The 25246-nt window shown below is 39.5% G+C and overlaps 1 protein-coding gene across 4 annotated transcripts in view; it reads right to left on the bottom strand.

Annotated features, from left to right (window-relative positions):
* Window positions 1-25246, bottom strand: part of lmbrd1 (LMBR1 domain containing 1) — a 199565-nt gene that overhangs the window by 31516 nt on the left and 142803 nt on the right. For all 4 annotated transcript variants that reach the window (XM_072250485.1, XM_072250481.1, XM_072250494.1 and 1 more), the window contains 6 exons: window positions 20634-20759; window positions 13213-13365; window positions 7781-7845; window positions 6722-6824; window positions 4633-4737; window positions 3804-3953 (listed from right to left, as the gene is read on the bottom strand). In XM_072250485.1, the coding sequence (XP_072106586.1) occupies window positions 3804-3953; window positions 4633-4737; window positions 6722-6824; window positions 7781-7845; window positions 13213-13365; window positions 20634-20759 (702 nt within the window). The remainder of the gene's footprint in view (window positions 1-3803; window positions 3954-4632; window positions 4738-6721; window positions 6825-7780; window positions 7846-13212; window positions 13366-20633; window positions 20760-25246) is intronic.

Here is a 25246-nt window from a genome sequence, read left to right as displayed (position 1 = left end):
CTGGAGTGCTTTGCGGTCTGATACGGGACAATTGCCATTACGGGTCAACTGAAATGCAGTTGGTGAGTATGCTCTCAATGGTACAGCAGTAAAAGTCTGTCAGTATCCTGGGATAGAGGTGAGATTTCTTGATGCTCTGCAGGAAATAAAGGCGCTGATGCACCTTTTTGATCAGGATGGAGGAGTTCAGGGACCAGGTGAGATCCTCAGAAATGTGGACACTAAGGAATCTGAAGCTTGATACACGCTCCACTACAGCTCCGTTGATGTAGATGGGGACGTGAGTGTGGCTCCTAGCATGCCTGAAGTCCACAATGATCTCCTTGGTCTTCTGGGCGTTAAGGGCCAGGTTGTTGTTGGCACACCATGCAGCCAGGTGCTGGACCTCATCCCTGTCGGCTGTCTCTTCATCCCCTCTGATCGGGCCAACCACCGGGGTGTCTTCTGCGAACTTAATTATGGAGTTAGAACCATGTACAGGAACACAGTCATAGGTGAAAATGGAGTACAGAAGAGGGCTCAGCACACAGCCTTGAGGCACGCTGGTGTTCAGGGTGAGAGTGGAGGAGGAGAGGTTGTCTAACTTAACTGATTGGGGTCTGTTAGTCAGAAAGTCCAAGGCCCAATTGCAGAGGGATGAGCTGATACCAAGCTGGAGAAGTTTGGCGATCAGCTTGGAGGGGATCACAGTATTGAATGCTGAACTAAAGTCAATGAGCAGCATTCTGACGTAAGAGTTGGGGCTGTCCAGGTGGGTCAGGGCAGAGTGAAGTGCCGTGGAGGTGGCATCCTCTGTTGACCTGTTGGTGCGATAGGCAAATTAATGGGGGTCCAGGGTAGTGGGCAAACAGGATTTCAGATGAGATAGAACCAGTCTCTCAAAGCACTTTGCAATAATGGAGGTGAGTGCAACTGGGCGGAAGTTATTCAGGCCCGTGGAGGTGGAATGTTTCGGCACTGGCACAATGGTGGCGATCTTGAAGCTTGTGGGGACAACTGTCTGGGCCAGGGACAGATTTAAAATGTCCATGAAGACCCCAGCCAACTGCCCTGCACAGACTCTGAACACACGGCCAGGTATTCCATCCGGACCAGCTGCCTTCCATACATTCAGCCTGCTCAGGGTGGTGCAAACATTGGAGGTGGAAAGTGAGAGAGGCAGTTCACCAGGTGGGAGATCCGCTTTGAGGGTGACCTCCTTGTTCTCTCGGTCAAAGCGAGTGTAGAAGTAATTGAGCTCATCAGGGAGGGAAGCAGAGCTCGAAGGGAAGTACAGTTGATTAAGGGAAGTACAGTTCCCACACCAGGCAGTGATGCAGTCAGTCAGAATGCTCTCAATTGTGCCCCTGTAGAAAGTCTTTAAGATCTGGGGACTCATGCCAAACACCTCCAATTGTCTGAAGTGAAAGAGGCTCTGTTGTGCTTTTTTCACCATACTGCCGGTATGTACAGACCATGTGAGATCCTTGGTGATGTGTATGCTGAGGAACTTAACCTTCTCAACCTCAGATCCATTGATGTTAACAGAGGTTAGCTTGTCTCCATCCCTCCTGTAGTCCATAACCAGCTCCTTTGTTTTTGCAACATTGAGGGAGAGATTGTATTCTTGACACCACTATGGGTGATGACTTCTTCTCTGTAGGTTATCTTGTTATTATTTAAGATTGGGCCAATGGATGTAGAGTTGTCAGCAAATTTAATTAGCAGATTGGAGCTGTGTGTGGCAACACAGACATGGGTATACACAGAGTAAAGAAGGGGGCTGAGGACATAGCCCTCAGGGCCACCTGTGTCGAGGGTCAGAGGGGCAGAGATGAGGGAGCCCACTCTTACCACCGGCGATCTGACAACATTTGCTAACAGTTGCATGATGTTTAACAGTCTCTCAGGAAATGAAGCATGCAGCAAGTCCTAGACAACATTCAGGCAAGGCTGATTAAACAGCAAATAGCATTCATGCCATAAAAGCACCGCTGATAGGAATCTAACTGCCTACCTTGAGGTTCAATGTCAGTACTATCACCCAGTACACTATTAACACCTTGGAGATTACTAATCACCAGAAATTCAACTACACCAACCACATAATACCACGGATACATGAAAACGTTAGAGGCTGGGTATCCTCTGGAAAATGCCACATCTCCTGATCCCCTAAGTCTTCCCTCCATCTACAAAATACAAAAGCAGAAAGGAATATTATTCTTATTCTTCACTAAGCTGGATGAATGCACTTCGGCAATTTTTAAGAAGTTGACACAGTTCAGGACCTAGCAGCTCAACTGATTGGTTTCTAAGTCTGAATTGTGTTGAAGACTAAATCTACCTACTCCTGCTATAAACCTTATTCTCTACATCACCAACTGTACGGCTGCAGTGTGGAGCATCTACAAAAAGCATTGCAGTTATTCCTCTGAGCTATTCTGTCAGCACTTCCCGATCACACAACTCCATCACAATAAAGGGCAAGGACAGCAGCCAGATGAGAACATCAGCTTCTGCACTTTTCTCTCCCATTCACTTATTATGACTTGAAAATATATCACTTCTTCACTTTCACTTTATCTAAATCCTGAAACTCTCTAGTCCATAGCACGATGGGAGCACTTTATTCAGAAGGACTGCAATACTTCAAGAAAGTAGCTCACCATCTCCTCGTCAAGGGCAATTTGGGACAGACAACTGTGAAAATTGTTTCAAGTATGCAGAGTTGGGAGATCCTGTCATCCTTCAACAAGACTTGTTGATTTGAACACTGTGCTTTCAAACTGAAACTCAACATTAAGTTAATGCTACATTAATTGAAAACATGTAAAGATGCGTGCAGCAGCAGAAAATTACCTCATCAGCAACATTTAATATATTAACTACCTGCAATATTTTTCCTAATTAAGTTTTTACTGAGTTGTTCTGATTCAACTACTGTTCTTTAAATGCAAGTACAGGAGATCAAATGCCTCTAACAGAAGTTTCTCTTTCCGTGGGAGCCATTTGCAAAGGCACCTCCCTAAAAACAGTGGAGCCATACAGCACAGAAGCAGGACCCTCAGCCCAGTATCTATGCTGAGCTTCAGATACCAATCTACACTAATACCATTTAGTTCCCACATTCCCCTCAACTAATCCAGATTCTATCACTTACTTAATGGAGAGGATGAAGGATGACTGGAGGACAGGGGGAGAGGAGAAGGGAGAAGAAGGTAAAGTAGGAGGAGGAGGGATAGGGAGGAAAAGAAAAATGGCTCGAGGATTGTCATGGAAAGGAAGGAAGGAGAAATGCAAGTAGGCAGGGCAGCAGAACAAAAAGGCAGAGCAGAAGAATCAGGATGCAAGAGAAGTGGTGGTGAAGTGGAGGGGAACAGTTCAGAAATATTTCCACCAATTCTTTATTACAACATCCATTTGATCTCAATGCCAAAATCAAGACCAACAGAAAGCCATTACTCCAAGTTAAATTTACATATTAAATAATGACATATACTCTATCACCATTAATTAATTAGTACAGGAGAAACACCCTGTGCCTCAGAGTGATACTGCCAGTTTCGAGGTGGTGGAAGTTGATACTTCCGGAAAACTCAGTGATCAACAGTTGGAATTATTTTTGGTTGATGCACCAGATTAATTTAATTAGATGGAGTAATGGGGAAATGCAAACTGTCTTTTGTATTGGATGGATGACATGAAATAGGTTAAATTATTTTCTTCAACTACATTTATACTGTCTTCAGACTCAAAGTGAAATGACAAAACATACGACTATCTAATTCCAGGATTAAAAGAAATAATTATACAATACTTACATGCTCTTGATACTTTTGGCTTCCATACATAACATACTGGGGTGCAAGACTGTAGATCATATAACTTGTGTGAAGAACGATCAGGAGCAGAATCATACAAAGAAAAAGGAGAGCTTGGGGGCGTGTTCTGCCTGGTCTAATCTTGTACAGCTATTTGAAAAAGGAAAGAAACAAAGAGCAACTTAAACCACTTAAAACTCTGCATGGTGGTGTAGAGTCTTTATAATTTGCTGGAACCCAACCCTTGATGACATGATTTCTCAAAGCACAGGAAAAAATTTTGCACGGTCATTGTTGCATTAATCTACTGAAATTTTAAGTTTCTTATGATGCCATAAACTTGAACAATTACAATCCTATCAAGTTTTAAATAACCTTAGCTTTTCAAAACTTTTCTTTTGCCCATTTTCTTTTGAATTTTATTTCTTTAGATTATCTGTATTTTCAGATTTTTTTTGTAAAAATGTAAATACATCAAGTAGTTGAAACAATACCAACTTAATGTGGGAGAATCAATGATCAAGCACCTAACCTTCTGAGCTCAAAACAATACTAGGCCACCAAATCTAAAATTAATCATTCCTACCATTAACAAATCTTAACTTTTCAAAATCAGCATTTTGAAAATGCTACTAGTCAGTCACGTGTGTAAAGGGGTATGTCTCATCCTCTGGATTTTACAGTGCTCTTAACAAAATTGACAATGAAAAGCAATCTATTATTATTTACTTTTTCTTTGAAAATTCTAGCATCATCTACGTTCTGATTATCCTTCTCTCACACTCTAACATTCGGACATGTAACACGGATTCTCAAGAGACGAACTTACCCTTATCCAGAAAAACCAGATGCCCATGTTTCGGATCCCTGCCATGGATGTAAAGACTATGTACATCGTAATGATAGCAATCAGGATATAATCCAATGGAAATACCTGAGGAAGAAGTTTAAAGACAGGAGGTGAATGCTATGTTTATATAAACAATTTTCAACATTAATAATTGAACTAGAAAAAAAAAGTACAGGTAGCTCAGAATTTTATCAAGACAATTAAAACCATTTCACCATGCTTACCAATTCAGAATCTGATTTTTGAGGCAATTATATAACATTACACGGACAGTCCTTTAACACACAAGATTCTATGAGAAAATAACAATTTTATTTGCAAATCCAGTGGATGGTTTGGATCCCCTTTAATAACCTGAAGCTCAAAATACTTTCAAGAAAGTCATGCTCCCTCAAGATGCATGGGACTAAAAATGAAAAACATTGTAACAATGAAAAAAACAAATAAATAGAGAAATTATTAGAATTGAAATCCTACACGTAATTGTCAAAATAAACAGACATCTGTAACAATGAGAACTCCCTGCTTTCTATACAGCCAATAATTTGAACATCTATAGAGCCAAAGAATTAAACTGATGAATGATTCTAAACCTTCCAGGAACATTCACAAGTTCAATCTAACTAGCAACAGAAAAAAAAATCAATTTAGTGGCATTTCAGATTGCTGCACCCATCTGGGGAACATTGCTGCTTGACACATGCAACAAGTACTGTATATAAGATCTTATACTTTATGTAAATATGTTTTTATTAAAGCACAATACATTTAACTGCCCCAATCTCAAGTAAGAACCTTCACATGCATTGGACAATTAAAACGTTTAAATTAATAGCTACTGACAGTTTCAATAACTCTATTTCACTGTGATGGATGGCAGCTGAACCACAACGTTGATAATGTGTCTCCCTCTAGAGATGTTGCCCGACTAGCTGAGCATGTCTAACATTTTCTACTTTTATTCCAGATGTCTAGCATCTGCAACTTTTGAATTTCATCTTTTTAAACACAACCCATTATCCTTGCACATTATACAGAGTAGAAGACATTTAGAAACTAGTTTTTGACACACTTTTACTCATGATCAGACAGCAGTCCCAATACAATTATACAGCTTGTTTTTAAAATTTTAAATATGTAAGCTATGGCATATAATTCAACTTGAAGGTGAATATATTTAAATAAATAGAAGACACCAAAATCAAATGTACAACATCTTGCAGCTTAAAGAATGCGTAGAAAATATCAATCATCCATGACACAATTCTTAATCAATCATTTGAAATTGGTGTATGGCTATGAATTGGAGACTAAAGTAATAGTAATCTTTAGTTCAAATGATGATTCAAGTTTAATTGTCATTCAACCATACATGAATACCCATGAACATAGCCAAACAAAACAGCATTACTTTGGGGTCAAGATGCAACAGGCAGTACAAAGCTTACATAGCACATACCTAAATAAGGCAGCAAGCACATATAAGCTATCAGTAAACACAGTCACACAAAATAAAATTACAGAGTCCAGGACCTTGAGTCCATGAACATTGCAGAAATGTGCAGTCGAACACAATGCAGCTTGTCTTCTGCTGAGTGAACACTAGGGGACAGCTTTAAAAAGTGTACAGACTAATTCAAAGTACCACTGAATAGTGAGGCTATGGGCAGGACAAGTACTGTGAAGCACCCTGGACAGGTGCTAACTGATACGCATCAGCCTAGAGTATGGAAGGAATTTCTGTTTTAACATTTTTACTAGGATTCAGTGAACTGAAGTTTGATAGTGCAAAACATTTATACGTTGTGTTGTGCATTCTATTCTTAACTCAAAGTTGGTTAATTCAAATGAACTGATGATGCAGATGTTAACACTTATTCCTCTTTGTTATGTTATTAAAAAATGTCATCTATTTCAGAGTACTGGATTGCTCATTTTTTAAGCACAAGTATCTTTTTTAACTTCCTGTGTTCTAGAACCAATTCTACTGGGACTTCTGATATATTGCCATACAAGCCAGTAAAATACACACAATCAAATTGTAAAATTACTCAAATTTCATACTTACTGTCTGTAGAACAAGCAATAATTCATTTAAAGGATTTCCCAAGTTAGTTTCAAATATTATAAATCCAGAATCAAAACCCATCGAATGTAGTGCTTTATCCAAGCTGCAAAAAATTTGAGAGAAACAAAGAACTGTTTACATCTCCACAAATGAATGAGCAGAGGGGGTTGTTTATTGTCCTAAAATACATGTCAGAGCACAAGATAATGGTAAACACAACTCAGAGATGCTGTTGAGTTAATGAAGCAGCCAAAATAGGAGCAATGAGAATTATCCAAAGCTTATAAGAATACAGAAACTTTGTTGTTAATTCAACCTCCCACGCATATTCTACTATTCAATATGATCATGGTCCCAGCCCTCACCTCCTCTCAGGCCCTCCACAGCCCTCAGTTCTCTGACCTCTCAAAACTGTATCTACTTCCTCATTAAATACCTCAGTGATCTGTCTTCCACAACTTTTTTGGGGACACAGTTCGATACAAAAGAAATAACTGTACACCTGTTTTTAAATGACTACTCCCTAATCATGAAATGAAGTCCTTGCACTCAAGATTATCCCATTTGTGGACACAGCTCATCATTTGAACACCCTTAGTCGTACATCCTTAGGATCTTATGTGTTCTAATAAGCTCATTCCTTCCAAACTCCAAGGAATCATTCTAATTTATTTAGTTGCTTATCATAGGTCAAGTGGTAATTAGTTTACGACTGTCACATATGTCAGCATATTGACTTCCTTACAAGGTTAAGGAGGTTCAATTTGTTGAAAGTATCCTGATGATTGCATCATGATTTGGTATAGCAATTCCAATATACAGGAAAGGAAGACACTGCAGAGTAGTGGACCTGCCGAATACATCACAGCACATCCCTCCCGATCATAAATAGTATCTTCAGGAAACAATGCCACAGGGTGGCAACATCTATCACCCAGGCCATGCCATCTTTTTGCAGCTACCATTGGGCAGGGGGTACAGAAGACCAACAGGTTTAAGAACTAAAATAGTCTTTTTGTTCAAAGTGTTTTCTTTTAAAAATTGCAATGATAAACTTACTTTGAAAGAAAGAGAGCAACCACAAATAGAAGAGCCACCAAGATGAAAATTGTTCCCAGAACAATCTGTAAAATAGGAAACACTTCTAAGTTCATGCCATGGATACCTAAAATATTTCTTTTACAACATAAGCAAATAACAGCAGTAGGGGAAATCACTTAATCCACTTCCCACATCCTAGCCAATCATCATATAAGTTATGGTTCTTCAAGTACTACTTTGATGAGGATGAATGTGTTGCTCTTTCAGTCTTTAATACATAAAAGAGAAAAATGTGTATGGGGATTGAGGTTCTGCAGATTACGAGTCTGGTGAATGAAAACCTGCTCATGAGGCTGCAAAAATGAGATTATACAGGGATGTTTTAAATGGAAGAATTTGAAAATCAATTAATTATCAAAACATATTCAGCCAAATGCAACAGAGAAAGTGATCGCGTTCGTACACAAGGAACATGAACTTGTGACATTTGAGACAGGGACTCAACATAATGGCATGTTTTCCCCCCAACTTTTTGTAAAAAAATATCTTGCTCAGGATCAGAAAGATTAGTGGCAATGAAGCAAGGGAGAGAGATGGTGCTGAGGTGGAGCTAGGCATCATCAGTATACATGTGGAAAATAAAGCTTTGTTTTTAAATGATGTTGCCACCGAACAGCATGCAGGCAAAAAAAAATATGAAGCAGGCACTGATCCTGGGGAGATAGCAGAGTAAGTGCAGCTGTGACAAATAGCCTTTACTCTGACCAGGTAAGCACAGAACAGGGTGGGGGTGGGGTGGTTGGAGGGGGGTGTGCATATCGGCCCGGGATGATGATAGGACTGGCATTAGCAAACTGTAAAGGTTATAGATAGGTCTAGAAAGAAGTAGTAAGATTATGTTTGTCATAGTTTTCTAGGATATCAAGCATAAGTTCCTACATACCAAACAGGATCTGGCATAGCCAGGATTTCTTCCTAGGGATGGGGTGCTATAAACAAAAGGTCATTAGGTTTGAAATCAGAGGCAAGAGATTTAAAAGGGAAAACTAGGGTGCTTCTTCATGCAAAGTGTGGTGTGTATTTGAAATGAGATAGGCAAATTAGTAACATTTAAAAGCCATGGATAGGAGAGATTTAGGTGGTTATATGCCAAACATGGGCAGATGGAACTAGGTCACTGGACAACACAGTAAGCAGGGATGACTTGGGTCGAAGGGCCCATTTCCATGCTGTATGACTCTTAGTTATCTCTTATCCTAAGATGATTGAAAGAAGATTTTGCAATTTCTAGCCACAATGATTCCACTGTAGCCTATTCAAAGCCTCTCATGGTTCAAAATTCAAGGTACATTTATTATCGAAGTATGTATACTGTATACAACCTTGAGATTCATCTCCTTGCAGGCAGCCACTAAACAACCAACTACCATAGAACCAGTTTAAAGAAAATCCCCACACAAGACCATCAGAAATGCAAAAAAAAATGAACAATTTGTGCAAACAACAAACAGCCAACAAATAACACAAACACACAAAACATTAAACATCAAACCAGAGAGTCCCCCAAAAGTGAGTCCACAGCCATGAGCCACCGAGGCGAGTGAAGCTGGTCCAGGAACCGATCGGCCGTGGCTACAGCCACGGAGTCAAAGTTGGTTCAGCACTATTTCGATGGCTGCAGGCCACAGCCTCAGATCCAGTTCCACGCCGAAGCGTCTCCATCAGATTGCGTAAATAATAAATGGGTTCACACTGAGGACGTTAACCATTAAAACCAAAAGTGACTCCACAGCGACTAGCTGCTGAGGCCATTGAACCTTGCAGCATGGGACCCAAGACTCCTGCACCTTCAGCTGGCAGTAACAACAGGGAATCTAGTCAAAAGCAGGGAGGTGTTGATTTTAATCTTGCTCAACACTTTAATTGGCATGGATCAATGGAGCCGACCACAGGTTTGTGCTCCACCATTCGGAATTCAGGCAGCATACACCCACAATGACAACCACAGCCTCACTCCACGGCAAATCCCCCTGAAGATTGTAGAAGCATCGGTTGGGCCAAAAATACATACTGAAACGGAAAATTACACACTGCAATCGACCGCAGTTCAGAAGACGAACAAGTACATTTTAGAAGAGTATCCAGTAGTTTTGTTAACTGTAAGATGTTGCCATTAGTCACTAGCTGCATCTTGACAAAAGGTTCACAGTACAGCAGTATCCATCCGGCCTGCACAGGAAATGAAGGTTGCTGAGAAAAATGTTTAAAAAAAATTTCTGTACATCAGACCAGAACCCAGTGCATAAACTTTTTTAAAAAATTGCCAAACTGTATTTTATCACAAGCTCATAAAAAATCTCTTTAGGCTTTGCATTTTGCAATTTGTCATAAATCATTGAATTCATCCAATGTCAGATTCCTTTTTCAGTCTGTTGCACATTTCCATTTTTCTGTTTCAATGACAGTGCTACAAATTTCTGCTTCAACCCTTTGCTGGGGGCATTCTTATTTAACATAGTGTATAGATGGGAGGGATACAACAGTTTATGGAAAAGAACTGGAACCAAACACCACTTGGAAAGGTAAGTGAGGGACTGAGGGCAGGTGTAAGCTGATGGGAAACAGTGCATAAACAAAATTGCATCAACCCAGCGTTACCTCAGATTTTGAAAAGTATGAAATTACTTAATATACTTAAATATTTTTGCTGATTGTATGAGAATTATTTAATATCAGACAGATTTACTGTACTTCATAAATACATGTGAAAACAATTTGGCGACATCCAAAAGCAATACAGGTGGCCCCCATTTTCCGAACGTTTGCTTTACGACACCTTGCTGTTACGAAAGATCTACATTAGTTACCTGTTTTCGCTAACAGAAGGTGTTTTCACTGTTATGAAAAAAGGTGCCTCACGCCTGGACAGCCAAGCTCCTCCCCTGGACTGCATTCTAGCCGGCATTGCTTAAACACATGCTTTATCTCGATTTATTTTGCGCATCTGTTAGCAAGATGAGTTCTAAGATATCGGAAAAGCCTAAAAGAGCTTGTAAGGGTGTTACACTTAGCGCAAAACTAGACATTTCGATCATGGTGAACGAAGTAAGGACATTGTCCACATGTTGAACTTGCCTGCCTCCACCATTCGCACTATTTATACGCAGAGAGAAAGAATTTTGAAAGCTGCCGATGTTACTGTTCTGCTCGTAGCAAAGTGGTCTCTCTTAGTCTGCATCCAATAATGGATAAAATGGAAAGTCTGTTGTTTGAGTGGATTGATGGGTGTACAAAGCGTGGTGTTCCGTTAAGTTTTCTTATACTTAAGGAGGAATCAGTCAGTCTTTTTAATAAGCTGAAACAGAAAGCACTGGATGATGGTGATGAAAGTGGAATTTAAAGGTAGTCATGGGTGGTTTGATCGGTTTCTGAGGCAAGGGCAGCTTCATAGTTTAAGCAGTAGTCCCCAACCTCCGAGCCACCGACTGATACTGGGCTGCGAAGGACACAGCGGTGCAGCGGTAGTCGGGACGCACCCAGCACATCTTTAAGAAAAAAAGCCGAAATAAACAAGCTAATTAATTAGGTGCCGCCCAGCATGTAAACGTCGGCCCAGATCAGAGGTGATTGCCGATTGCGTCAGGTGGTTATTCGTATAAGCAAGTGTTTAACTGTGATGAAACTGCAATTGATTGGAGTCTTCCCCATTCCGTTAAGTGAAACTACACTGTACATACATTATTTCTACTTTATGTAGGCTGTCTATTTTTATGTGTTATTTGGTATGATTTGGCAGCTTCATAGCTTAAAGTTTACTGGAGAGAGTGTTTCTGCCGAGAGCGCTTGCACCGTGTTTTTGCTGAGAGCGCTTCTACGAGATTTTCGCTACGCTAGACAGTGCTGCAGAAAAGTATTTCTACTTTATATAGGCTGTGTATTTATCATATAATTCCTGCTTTTACTATATGTTACTGTTATTTTAAGTTTTAAGTGTTATTTGGCATGATTTTGTAAGTTATTTTTTGGGTCTGGGAACGCTCAAAAATTTTTCCCATATTAATAAATGGTAATTGCTTATTGACTTTATAACATTCCGGCTTATGAACTGTTTCATAGGAACACTCTGCCTTTGGATAGTGGGGAAAACCTGTATTACTTGCATTTGCACAGTGACTATGTCTTTCAGAAGCACTTTGGCTTAAATCTTCATAGTTCTCTCATCAAACATATTACAGAGTATTCAAAAATTGTTAACTTTAAATTGCTGTCATCAGTAATAATGTTCAAGAGGATCTACAGCAGAAATTCTTTGCATATGAAATATAACTTGTTTAACCTTTATCAGAATGGTAAAACCCTAAAAAGATTTCCAGATTCTATAAACTGATTATTTAGCTGCCAGAAAATAATAATACTGAAATGAAGTTCTTTTTGTAACAAAGCAGAAACGTTCTCTTTAATATGCATGGAGAGAAACAAGAATAGAACAAGTGATGAAAGATAAGAATGTACATTAAATGCAGCAATCAACATTTACAGATTCCTTTGCACAAAATATGATACAAATATCTGAACAAAATACTGTGAAAATAATAAATTGTAATTTGTGGATGAACATGATGTACTCATCAAAATAATGCCTTATGATTATAAATGATCAGAGTGTAGGATAACATTTTAATTGTCAATAGCAAATAGATCAAGTTGTGTGTATAAGATATGATTTTGTTTTCAATAAGCAAGCTTTGATATCTATGACCTTTTAGATTTATTCATTGTTGGAAGTTTTTCTCTGAAGCCATCTTCATTCACTTACCAGGGTAAGCTTAATATTGAAACTGTTCTTCTCAGTTAGAATAGTGGAGTAATATTACCACAGATGCAGTATGTAATACCCCCTACTACTACAAAATAAAAAGGCAATACAGCCTGTGAGAATCATTGTTTGATGCATTTGTGGGTGGAAAGAAAATGAGGAAAAAGAGAAACATTTACTAACAAGCAATCACTCAAAAAGGATTATTAGGGGTTAGAATGGGAAAATTTTTAGGTATTCATTAACTTGAGGTGCATTAAACCAGCAAATTAATTTTCCAGATTTCCCAAACCCTCAGTAAGGTTACAAGACTCCCCATGCAAAGCATGCAAATTCTGCAATTAATGTTGTGTTAAATATTGTAGTGTAGATCTACATGTCCACAGGCATTTTCAAACAAGTTTAGTATCGATACAGCTGTCTGCAGTAACATATTGAAACAATTTAATTCTCTCTTGTAGAAACATGTTCCCTTGTGGACATTCAGCTTTGCTGAGGAATGCACACAGGGACCATTTTCTCAGCTATATCAATATGATAGATAGCATTGTAACTATCAGAATTTATAACACCATCAAAAATGTAGACAGCACTGAGATCAGGTGTATAAGATACATATATCCAATCTATGTACCTTTAGAGGCCGAAGAGCACAACAAATTTTCAACCAGCAACTTTGCTCAGCAGTTTCCAGATGTCTGCCTCTTCTTCTAAGTGTTCGTAACTTTTCTTCTAGCTTCTGTAAAGCTCTACGGTCTTTTGTGGACAGCGGGCGACCATCTTTGCACTGATGAAATATCAAAGACATGCATGAGGTTCAGGTAACCATTTTCTCTGACCTAATCCTACAGTCAAGCAGGTTTACAACTTATGAATAAAAGTAAGTTCTTAAGTTTTATCAGGTGGTAAATTAGGTTGCTTGTACAGTGCTCATAAAAAGTATTCACACCCTTTGCAAGTTTTCATGTTTTATTTTTTATAACATTGAATCACAGCGGATTTAATTTGCCTATTTTTGACACTGATCAACAGAAAAAGATTTTTGTGTCAAAGGGAAAACAGATCTCTACAGAATGATCTAACTTAATTATAAATATAAAACACAAAATAGTTGATTGTGTAAGTATTTACCTTCTTTAATAAGACACACCAAATCATCACTGGTGCAGCCAAATGATTTTAGAGCTCACATAATTAAATAGGGATCACGTGTGCAGTCAAGGTGTTTCAATTAATTGTAGTAAAAATACACCTGCATCTGGAAGAACCAACTGCTGGTGAGCCAGTATCCTGGCAAAACAACACCACGAAGAGAACACTCCAAGTAACTCTGCGAAAAGGTCAGGATATGGATACAAGAAAAATTTCCAAGTCACTGAATATCTCTTGGAGTACAGTTAAGTCAATCATCAAGAAATGGAAAGAATATGGCACAGCTGTAAGTCTGCCTAGGGCAGGCTATCCTCAATAACTGAGTGACCATGGATGAAGGGGATTAGTGAGTGAAGACACCAACAGACCTATGGCAGCTCTGGATGAGTTACAAGCTGCAGTGGCTGAGATGGGAGAGACTGCGTATACAACAACTGTTGCCCAGGTGCTTCACCAGTCGCAGCTTTATGGGAGGATGTTGAAAATAAACTCACGAAATCTCTGCTAGAGTTTGCGATAAGGCATGTAGGAGACTCGGAAGTCAGCTGGAAGTCAGAAGATTCTCTGGTCGAATGAAACCAAAATTGAGCTAGGCTAAATGCTATGTTTGGTATAAGGTAAACACCATACATCATTAAAAACACACTATTCTACCGTGAAGCACGGTGGTGGCTGCATCATGTTGTGGGGATGGTTCACTGCAGCAGGGCCTACAAAGACTGTGAAGGTAGAGGATCAAATGAATGCAGCAAAAATACAAGAAAATCCTGGAGGTAAACCTGATGCAGTCTGCAAGAGAATTGTGACTTGGGAGAAGATTTGTCTTCCAGCAAGACAATGACCCCAAGCATAAAGCCAAAGCTACACAGGAATGACTTAAACACAAAAAAGTTAATGTCCTGGAGTGGCCATGTCAGAGTCCAGACCTCAATCCAATTCAGAATTTTGTGGTTGGACTTGTAAAGAGCTGTTCACTCACAATCTCCATGCAATCTGACAGAGCTTGCATTTTTATAAAGAAGAATGGGGAATAATTGCAGTGTCCAGATGTGCAAAGCTGATAGAGACCTATCCACACAGACTCAAAGCTGTAATTGCTGCCAAAGGTGCATCTACTAAGTACTGACTTGAAAGGGGTGAGTAATCATGCAATCAATTATTTAATGTTTGATAATGGTAATAAATTTACAGCAATTTGTAGAAATTTGTTTTTACTTTGATATGAAAGTTGATCAGCGTCAAAAAAAGCCAAATTAAATCCATTGTGATTCAATGTTGTAAAACAATAAAACATGAAAACTTCTGGGGTGATTACATTTTATAGGCACTGTAAATATAATTTAACACAGGTTTCTTAAAGGCATATAAACTCCTTGGGATTTGATGTGAAAAAATGTTCAGATTATGTCCTCAAAATCAGGAAAAATAAATTCTCTGCAGTTACAATGTAGCTGCATCAGCTAGACACCTGATAATAGTGTTGAAAAAGTTCTTTTAAATAATGGGTTATGCTATCCTAGAATTATATAGATAGATTAGTTCACTGTTCTAGCACAAAGAAATAGTTGCTAAATCCACATCAGCCATAACTTGAGAATGAAGCCAAAATATTATTACACATCAAGGGTACACTCATCTTTAACTACTAAAGGGAGGTGATGACTGTCTTTCATGCACTTGTGCATGCTCTCCTATTCAACAGGTCTTGACTGATATTTTACTAGAGTGCCAGTTTGCTACACTAACTGCTGTCTGTTTATTTACTTCATATTGAAAAATACGTCCATCTGGTTTGAGTTTATTCACGTGGACAGAGAATTGCAGAGATTCACCGCCCTCTAGGTGAAGAAATTTATTTATTTTTTTGACAGTGCTGAATAGTTGTTCCTTTTTTTTTTTTGGAGACTGACACCCAGTTCTGGTCACGTCAACAAGGGTAATGCCTCCTAGGGAATACCTTGTCAAGCCTCATAAGAATTTAATATCACTTACTGAGATCTTTTCTCATTCTTCTCATATGCTTATTCCCTCTTTGCAAGACAAACCTCATCAACGTAAGAATCATTCTGACGCACCTCTATTGCACTTCCTTTATCACCAATCCATCCTCCTTTACATCTGGTGACTAGACTTGTATATATTATAGGATATATCTCAGCAGGGCATTATGTAATTTTAGGGAGGGATCTATACTGCTGTATTCAGTCCTCTTGTATTAAAAGCTTAACATACTATTTATCATCTTAATTACTTTCTACACCTACATTTTAACTATCAGTTATTGATGAGCGAGGACATCTAGATCTTACTGAAAGCTGTTCAATCTCTCACAGTTCAAAAAAATACTTCACATTTTCACTTACACTAGCTATACCATCCTCCTCTCAACTTGCTTTGGTGCTTAGCTTTGTATTTACCTGTCACCAACACTGATGACATCATTAAATCATCATTCCTTAGCTTTACAAATGAAGGTCGATTTGATGGTTGAAGGCTGATTCTTTGACTGGAGGCCTGTGACACCTAATTTGGATTCTGTGCAGTTCTGGTCACCTGCCTATAGCAAAGAATTCAATAAGATTGGAAGAGTGCAGAGAACATTTACAAGAGTGTTTCTGGGTCTCAAGGTCCTAAGTTATAGGGGAAGGTTGAAAAGGTTGGAGCTTTATTTCCTAGAACATAGAAGAATGAGGGAAAATTTGATAGAGATATACAAAATTGAGGAAAATAAATAGAGTAATTTAACACGCTTTTCCCACTGAAGTTAGGTAGGACTAGAATGAGAGGTCATGGGTTAAGGGTAAGACTAGAATGAGAGGTCATGAGTTAAGGGCGAAAGGTGAGAAGTTTAAGTTGAATATGAGGGGGAACTTCTTCACTCAGAGGGTGATGAGAGTGTATAAAGAACTACCATCAGAAGTGGTGGATGTGGGTTTGATTTCAAAATTTAAGGGAAATTTGGAAAGGTACATGGAGGGGAAAGGTATGAAGAACAACTGTCCAGGTGCAATTCGATGGGACCAGACAGATTAAAAGTTTGCCACAGACTAGACGGGCCACAGGACCCGTTCCTGTGCTATGACTCTACGACAAGTGAAGGGCCCAGGGGTCAGTGTTGGGACCACAGTTATTCATTGTTATGGAAATGATTTGGATGCATGGCATGACCAGCAAGTTTGCTGAAGATACTAAATAAGTACAACACATAGAAAATGCTGGAGGAACTCAGCAGGCCAGGCAACATCTATGGAAAAAAAAAGTAGTCGACATTTTGGGCCGAAGCTCTTCCCCAGGACTTTTTTCCATAGATGCTGCCTGGCCTGCTGAGTTCTTTCAGCATTTTGTTGGTGTTGCTCAGAGTTCCAGCATCTGCAGATTTTCTCTATTTTGTAGTTTGAATACTAAGGGGGTCTTTTTGACAGTGAAGGAGGTTACAATGAATTGCAAAGTGATCTTCATCACTTAGGCAAATAGATTTTAACTTAGATAATGCAATTTGGACATTCAAAATGGAATAGGACCAAAACACTGAATGGCAGGTGCACAAGGAGATGATGTGATGAAAGCTTTTACCATTAAGTTTACGAACTGGAACATTTTGTTACAGTTAAAGTTGTTGTCAGTGAGGCTGCACTTGGGAGTATTTTGTACATTTTATAAAGGTTGGCTACACTGGATCTTTATTCCCTGGTGTGCAGGAGACTGAGGGGTGACATAAAATTTTACAAAATCATGAGGGGTATGGATAAGGTAGACAATTAAGGTCTTTTCCCAGAGTTGGGGTACAGATACAAGGTAAGCGAGGAGAGATTGACAACAGACCTGAGAGATATCTTAATTACACAGGGTATAGTGACTACCTACAATAAGCTGCCAGAGGAAGTGGTCGAGGTGATACAAAATGCTATGTGCAAGAGGTGTTTGGATAAGTACATGGAGGGGAGGGTTATAGACTGAACATGGGCAACTGGGATTAGCAGGAAGGATGCTGCAATTGGCATGGACCATTTGGTTCAAAGGGCCTGTTTCCATGTGGTATTAGTCTATGACTCTAGGACTTTAGAAGGCAGGATAAATGTTATTCAATTAGTTCAATGCAACTTTCTAACTGATATGACAACTATTAGGAAATAAGGTATGAAATGGGATCTATAGAATGAAAATAAGAGAATGGATTTAATTAAGGAGAAGCTCATTACAGTATATAGAATGCATACAAGATGGCTTTGTAGAGCAACTCATGGTTGAGCCCACTAGAAGATCAGCAATTCTGGATTGGGTGTTGTGCAATGAACCAGAATTGATTAGGGAGCTTAAGGTAAAAGAATCCTCAGGGGAAAGTGATCACTGAAATTTGAGGAAAAGCTAAAGTCAGATGTATCAGTATTGCAGTGGGATAAAGGGAATTACAGAGGCATGAGAGGAGTTGGCCAGAATTGACTGGAAAAGAGAGACAGCAGAGCAGCAATAGCTGGAATTTCTGGAAGCAATTCAGAAAGCACACTATATACATCTCAAAGAGGAAGATATATTCTAATGGTAAGACTGTATAACTGTGGCTAACAAGAGAAGTCAAAGCCAATACAAAAGTCCAAAGAGAGGGCATATAATAGAGCAAAAATTAGTGGGAAGTCAGAGGATAGGAAAGATCTTAAAAAACCAACAGAAGGCAATGAAATGGGTCATTAAGGTAAAGATGAAATATGAAAGTAAGCTAGCCAGTATTGTTAAAGAGGATACCAAAAGTTCCTTTAGATACGTAAAGTGTAAAAGAAGTGAGAGTGGATGGCTGGAAAACAATGCTGGAGAGGTAGTAATGGTGGACAAGAAAATGGCAGATGAACTTAACAAGTATCTTGTATCAGCGTGGAAGACACTAGCTGTATGGTGGAAGTTTCAGAGGTCATGAAGTGTGTGAAGTTACCATTACTAGGGAGAAGGTTCTTGGCAAAACTGAAAGGTCTGAAGGTAGTTGAGTCACCTAGACCAGATATATACACCCCAGCGTTCTGAAAGAGGTGGCTGAAGAGATTATGGAGCCATTAGTAAAGATCTTTCAAGAATCACTAGATCCTGGAATGGTACCAAAAGAGCAGAAATTTGCAAATGTCACTCCACTCTTCAAGAAGGGAGAGAAGCAGAAGAAAGGAAACTATAGGCCAGTTACTTTAACATCAGTGGTTGGGAAGATGTTGTAATCAATTGTTAAGGATGAGATCTTGGGGTACTTGAAGCACATGATGAAATAGGCCGTTGTCAGCATGGTTTCCTCAAGGGAAAATCTTGCCTGACAAATCTGTTGGAATTCTTTGAAGAAATAACCAGCAAGATAGACAAAGGAGAATTGGTTGATTATGTGTACTTGGAGTTTCAGAAGGCCTTTCATAAGGCGTCACACAAGAGGCCGCTTAACAAATTAACAAGCCCATGGTATTACAGGAAGGATTCCAGCATGGATAAGTAGTGGCTAACCTGTAGAAGGCAAAGAATGGGAATAAAGGGAGCCATTTCTGGTTGACTATTGATGACTAGTGGTATTCCACAGGAGTCTGTGTTGGGACCGATACTTTTTACATTATGGGTCAATAATTTGGATGACATCATTGATGGCTTTGTTGCAAAGTTTGCAGACGATTCAAAGAGAGGTAGAAGGGCAGGTAGTTTTGAGGAAGTAGAGAGGCTGCAGAAGGATTTGGATAGATTAGCAGAATAGGCAAAAGTGGCAGATGGAATACAGTGTCTGGAAGTTTATGGTCATGCACCTTGGTACAAGAAATGAAAGAACAGACTATTTTTTAAATGGAGAGAAAACACAAAAAAACTGAGATGCAAAGGAACTTGGCAGTCCTTGTGTAGGATTCCCTAAAGGTTAATTTGCAGGTTGCGTTGTTGGTGAGGAAGGCAAATGCGATGTCAGCATTCATTTGAAGAGAACTAGATTATAAAATCAAGGATGTAATGTTGAGGCTTTATAAAGCACAGGTGAGGCCTTACTTGGAGTATTCTGAGCAGTTTTGGGCCCCTACCTCAGAAAGGATGTGCTGAAACTGGAGAGGATTCAAAGGCTGTTCATGAAAATGATTCCAGGATTGAATCATCTGTCATATGAACAGCGTTTGATGTCTCTTGGTCTGCGTGCTCTGGAATTCAGAAAAATGACAGGTGACCAAATTGAAACCTATCAAATGGTGAAAGGCCTTGATAGAGTGGACGTGTGGACAGGATATTTCCTATGGTGGGAGAGCATAAGAGCAGAGTACACAGCCTCAGAATAGAGGGACATCCTTTGAAAATAGAGATGAGGAAGAATTCCTTTGTCCAGAGCGTGTTGAATATGTGGAATTCTTTGCCACAGGCAGATAAAAACTGGGTGGGCAAAGTTCTTCTTCTCCATATAAGTTCTATGTGGAAATCAAGCCAATACACAATATCAATTCAGTTTTTTTTGTACTTTCACCTGAAGTGTTTTAGCTCTGAGAGTTAGGCTGCTGCAAAGTATGGGCAAGATTAAAAATAATGTAGAATTTTGTTAGGATCTCATTTCATGTTAATATTAACAAAATACAGGAAATTCAATTCAGTTTACAATTCAATTTACCACTGTTTTAATTGTTCAGCTTTTAGAAAGCTAGCAATTTGTACTCCAAATAAAAATGGAAAGAAATGCTGAGCAGGTCATGCTGCAAATGGTGAAAGAGAGATTATTTTTGGTAACTGGCCTTTCACCAGAACCAGCCGAAAAATCCAATGCATGGTAATTGACCCAAAACACTATCTGTTTTTCTATGTACAGATGCTGCCGACCTGCTGAGTATTTCTAGAATTTTTTTGGTTTTAATCAATGTTCAGCCAAAATCTTGAAAAGATCCAAAAAGTTTTCTTATTGACATTTAACATTTTAACCTTGGATTTAATTTTCTCCATTTGCTGTTCCACTTCTTCAAGGTCTTCAGTATTTTGCAATCGTTCATACACCACGTTCTTTGTACCTCTAATCAGATTTAGTGGCAATGCAGACATGCCGTAAGCCTGGAAAACAAAATGCACAGGATGAGTATACAAAAGGAACACATGTAAAGTCCTTTTCTGAAGGACTTGTAAAGTACTTTAATAATGTTTAATTTTAATATAATTTGAAAGCAGATACCAACACTGGAAATTCACGTGATTAACAACATATGACATCACTAATACAGAATAGAAATACCTAGAAGCAATGCAGTATGACTTGCTTTTCACTTGGCAAAACATAATTTCAGATTATTTATAGATTAAATTAGGGAAGTCACAGAGTAATTCATTATCCTGATGAATAATCGTAAGAAATAATTCACCATTAAGAAATGCAGCTCTAAACTGGTTCTTATTGGAAATCACAACAATATAATGTTGTAGATAAATAATAAAGATTTTATTAAGAGATCAAAGAAATTTCTTATCTCTTCATTGCATAAGTACCTTCTTTGCAAAGATTTGGACAAAAAATCTTTTAGCGTCAATTACAGATGACCATTAAGACAAAGGAGGTGAATTAGGCCATTCAGCCCATGAGTTACTGCACTGGTTGATTTACTTTTCCTTTCAATCTCATCTCCAGCCTTTTCCCCATAACCTTAATTAAATCATATCAATTTCCACTTTAAATGCACCCAATTACATGGCCTCCACTTCCATCTGTGGCAATGAATTCCACATATTCACCACCTTCTGGCTAAGGAAACTCTTGCTTATCTCTGTTCTAAAAGGACATCCTTCTCTTCTGAGACCATGCTTTCTAGTCCGAAACTCTCCCACTACTGGAAGCATCTTCTGCATGTCAACACTATTAAGGCCTTTCAATATCTAGTGGCTTATAATGAAATTTCCCTTCATTCCTCTAAACTCCAGCAAATGCAGACCAGGCATCTTCTGGAAAATAGAAGTCTTCAATAGATCTTTTGCCTCTTCCCCCATGGCATTTTGTTTTATGCCCAACAGAGACGATCTGTACATTTCATCATCATGAGAAATTCTGCAGATGCTGGAAAGCCAAAGCAACGCACACAAAAATGCTGGAGGAAATCTGCAGGTCAGGCAGCATCTACAGAAATGAACAGTCAACATTTCAGGCTGAGACCCTTCTTCAGGACTGGAAAGGAAGGAGGGAAGATGCTAGATAAAAAAGGTAGAGGGAGGGGAAGAAGGATAGCTGGAAAGTGATAAGTGAAGCCAGGTGGAGAGGAAAAGTAAAGGGGTGGAGAGGAAAAGTAAAGGGCTGGAGAGGAAGGAATCTGATGAGAGGAGAGCAGACCATAGGAGGAAGGGAAGGTGGTGACCCAGGGGGAGGTGACAGGCAGATGAAGTAAGAGGCCAGAGTGGGGAATAGAAGAAGAGGGGAGGGGGAGGTAAATTTATTTATACCGGAAGGAGAAACTGATATTCATGCCATCAGGTTGGAAGCTATCCAGATAGAATATAAGGTGTTGTTCCTGCACCCTGAGGGTGGCTTCATCACGGCACACAAGGAGGCCATGGATCAACATGTTGGAACAGGAATGGGAATTAAAATATTAGGCCATTGGAAAGTTCCTCTTTTGGCAGATGCAGCAGAGATGAGGTGGTCACCCAATTTACGATGGGTCTCATCGATGTAGAGGAGGCCGCATCAGGAGCACCAGACATAATAGATGACTGTAGCAGATTTGCAGGTGAAGTGTTGGCTCATCTGGAAGGACTGCATGAAGCCCTGAATGGAGGTGAGGGAGGAGGTAAACGGGAAGGTGTAGAACCTTAGCAGCTTGCAGGGATGTGCCGGAGGGAGATTAGTGGGGACAGATGAATGGACAAGGGAATAAAGCTGTTGATGGACAGAGAAATACTAGGGAGAGAAAGGGGGAGGTAAAGATATGTTTGAGGGATTCCTTGGAGATGGCGGAAGTTGCGCAGAATGATGTGTTGGATGTGGAAGCTCTTGGGGTGGTTGGTAAGGACAAGAGGAACTCTATCACTGTTAAGGCAGTGGGAAAATGGGGTGAATATGGATGTTTGGGAAATGGAAGAGATGCAGGTACGGGTACCACCAATGGTGGAGGAAGGGAGACAATATTCTTTGAAGAAAGAGGACATCGCTAATTTCCTGGAAAGGAAAGCCTAATCCTGAGAACAGATGTGGCAGAGACAAAGTTTTATTAAAGAAATAAGTAACACAGTACTCTAAACAAAAGGATATAAATGCAACAGTTTAGCAATGATAAAACACACATGTACACAGAACTAGGATAATAGGATCAATCAAGCTCTATTGCAGTCTAGGGGTAAATGACCAGTTTCAAGTGACGCCAAGTTCAGTTCAATTGAGTTCAGTTCAGTTCACAGTAATCACTGTTGTGCCGTTGGGGCGGGGAAAAGAGAGAGAGCGAAAGCGAATGAATATTCAAAACGGATTCCACACAGACCTTCGATATTCCTCGCAGTTAGCTTTCGGGCGAGCTCTTGGTAATGTCTTCTGAGGTCACCGACTGTGACCCCTCCGTTCCAGATACGATCGTTCTTCTGCGGTGAACCTGGCACCCAGGCAAGGGTGGACACACACACCAGGTTCCCGCCGATCCGTACCTTTCTACCCTGTGCGTCTATGGCTGGTCCCGCAAACAGACCTCCACAAACTCCCACCACCTTGTGGGGGGGCACACCGCTTCCAGGGTCCCGTTACCTCGTGGAGTCGTGTGTCCCTTGCCTTAGCGAACCTGTCCCTTTTTATCCCCCTGCTGGGGTATCGCCTGTCCATTACACTTCAAACAGTTCAGGGTTCAAAGCCCCGGTCTCTGACAATACTCGGAACCGTGTCTCCTTTCCGTTAATCCCTCTCGTCTCTCATTAACATTTCTGAAGATTCCTCCATTGTCCTCTAATTGGCATCAATCTTCTGATAACTGGTTTGGTCACACCATGTACCTGGAAAACCTATAAAAACATCAAAGCTTGATCACAAGACGACCTAACCATCTCTCTCTATTGACTGATGATGCTCACGACTGTTCACAAGCTGGAATGCTCATCCTCCATGCCAAGTCAATGCCGGGACCCTGAAACATTGACTGTACCTCTTCCTAGAGATGCTGCCTGACCTGCTGCAGTCACCAGCAACTTTGATGTGTGTTGCTTGAATTTCCAGCATCTGCAGAATTCCTAGTGTTTAAGAAAATTTTGTTGTTGGGAACCATGAAGAAAGTAAAGGAATTTTTATGGGGATTAACATATACAGTACAATAAAAATAAAAGCATGCTGGTATATCTATCACATGGCCTAAAGTCAGCAGCTCATTCTTTGGATTTTTTTTTCCAAGGAATCACAAGTATGAGTCAAATTGATCAAATACTGAAGGGTGGAGGTACTACTTCAAGATACACATTTCAACCATAAACAGATAACCGGTAAAATCCTACCTCCAAAGCCCATTCCCTCATTTAGTTAACTTTCATTTAGATCTAGATAAACTACCTATGAAGCACTTCACATATGGATAACATGCTTATTGGATAACATGGGTAATCTATCTGGATTTCCTTCTCTCTGAAAATCTGTTCTGTGGCACAAGCGACACTGACAGTACTAAGCAAAACTGTAGAGTCACCTCTAAGATATTGAACACATTGTTATCATCTAGAAGGAAGGTACTTTAGATTGTGTACAACATCTTATGTTTGGTTGTGCAAATATGAATTCTCAAACTAAATGAATCAATTTTTTTTATTGAAGCATTTTACATGTTCTACCTTGTCAACTAAACACAAATCTTTCTCTCCCAGTCTGACAAAAACATTGATTACAGCTATTCATTTTTGCTTCAATTGTGTTATGTCATATTTCTGCACTCAAATCTTCAGTTTTTTCAATGAGGTAACTTTATATTTTCTAGAGTTACAAAAGAGCTTACAGTTTGGGCTTGGTTGATGCACTAAAGATTTATAATTACACTCAATTTATCCAGATATTCCTGAACCAGCAATTTGATAATACAGAAAAGGCCTTCAAGCAGGTTTTGTATTTCAAGGAATATTAGTGATACAATTGAATCTTTTTGCTTGTAATTAGCTCTCAGTATGGCCATTCATCCAACATTCCATCCAGTAGTTACATGGTAATGTTACGTACCCCGTAACTGGGTTGCCAAACCAGCAGAAATGGATCACTCAGTTGGAGTCTGGATTACTAGAACTAAGAAAGTTTTATTAAAGAAACAAGCAACACAGTAATCGAAAGGATAATAAATGCAACAGTTCAGTAATGATAAACACACATGTGCACAGAATTAAGATAACAGGATCAATCAAGCTCTATCGTTGTCTAGGGGTAAATGACCAATTTCAAAGTGACACAAAGTCCAGTTCAATTTAGTTCAGTTCACAGTAATCGTTGCCATGGCAATGGACAATGTGGGGGGAAGGAGAGAGAGAACAAGAACGAATGATCATTCAAAACGGCTTCCACACACAGACCTGTGATATTGCTCACAAGCAGCTTTCGGGCGAGTCCT

The sequence above is a fragment of the Mobula birostris genome, chromosome 2, assembly GCF_030028105.1.
Source record: "Mobula birostris isolate sMobBir1 chromosome 2, sMobBir1.hap1, whole genome shotgun sequence".
NCBI classification, from domain to species: Eukaryota; Metazoa; Chordata; class Chondrichthyes; order Myliobatiformes; family Myliobatidae; genus Mobula; species Mobula birostris.
The sequence above is the reverse complement of the archived record's forward strand: the minus strand, read 5'-3'. Positions and strand labels throughout refer to the sequence as shown.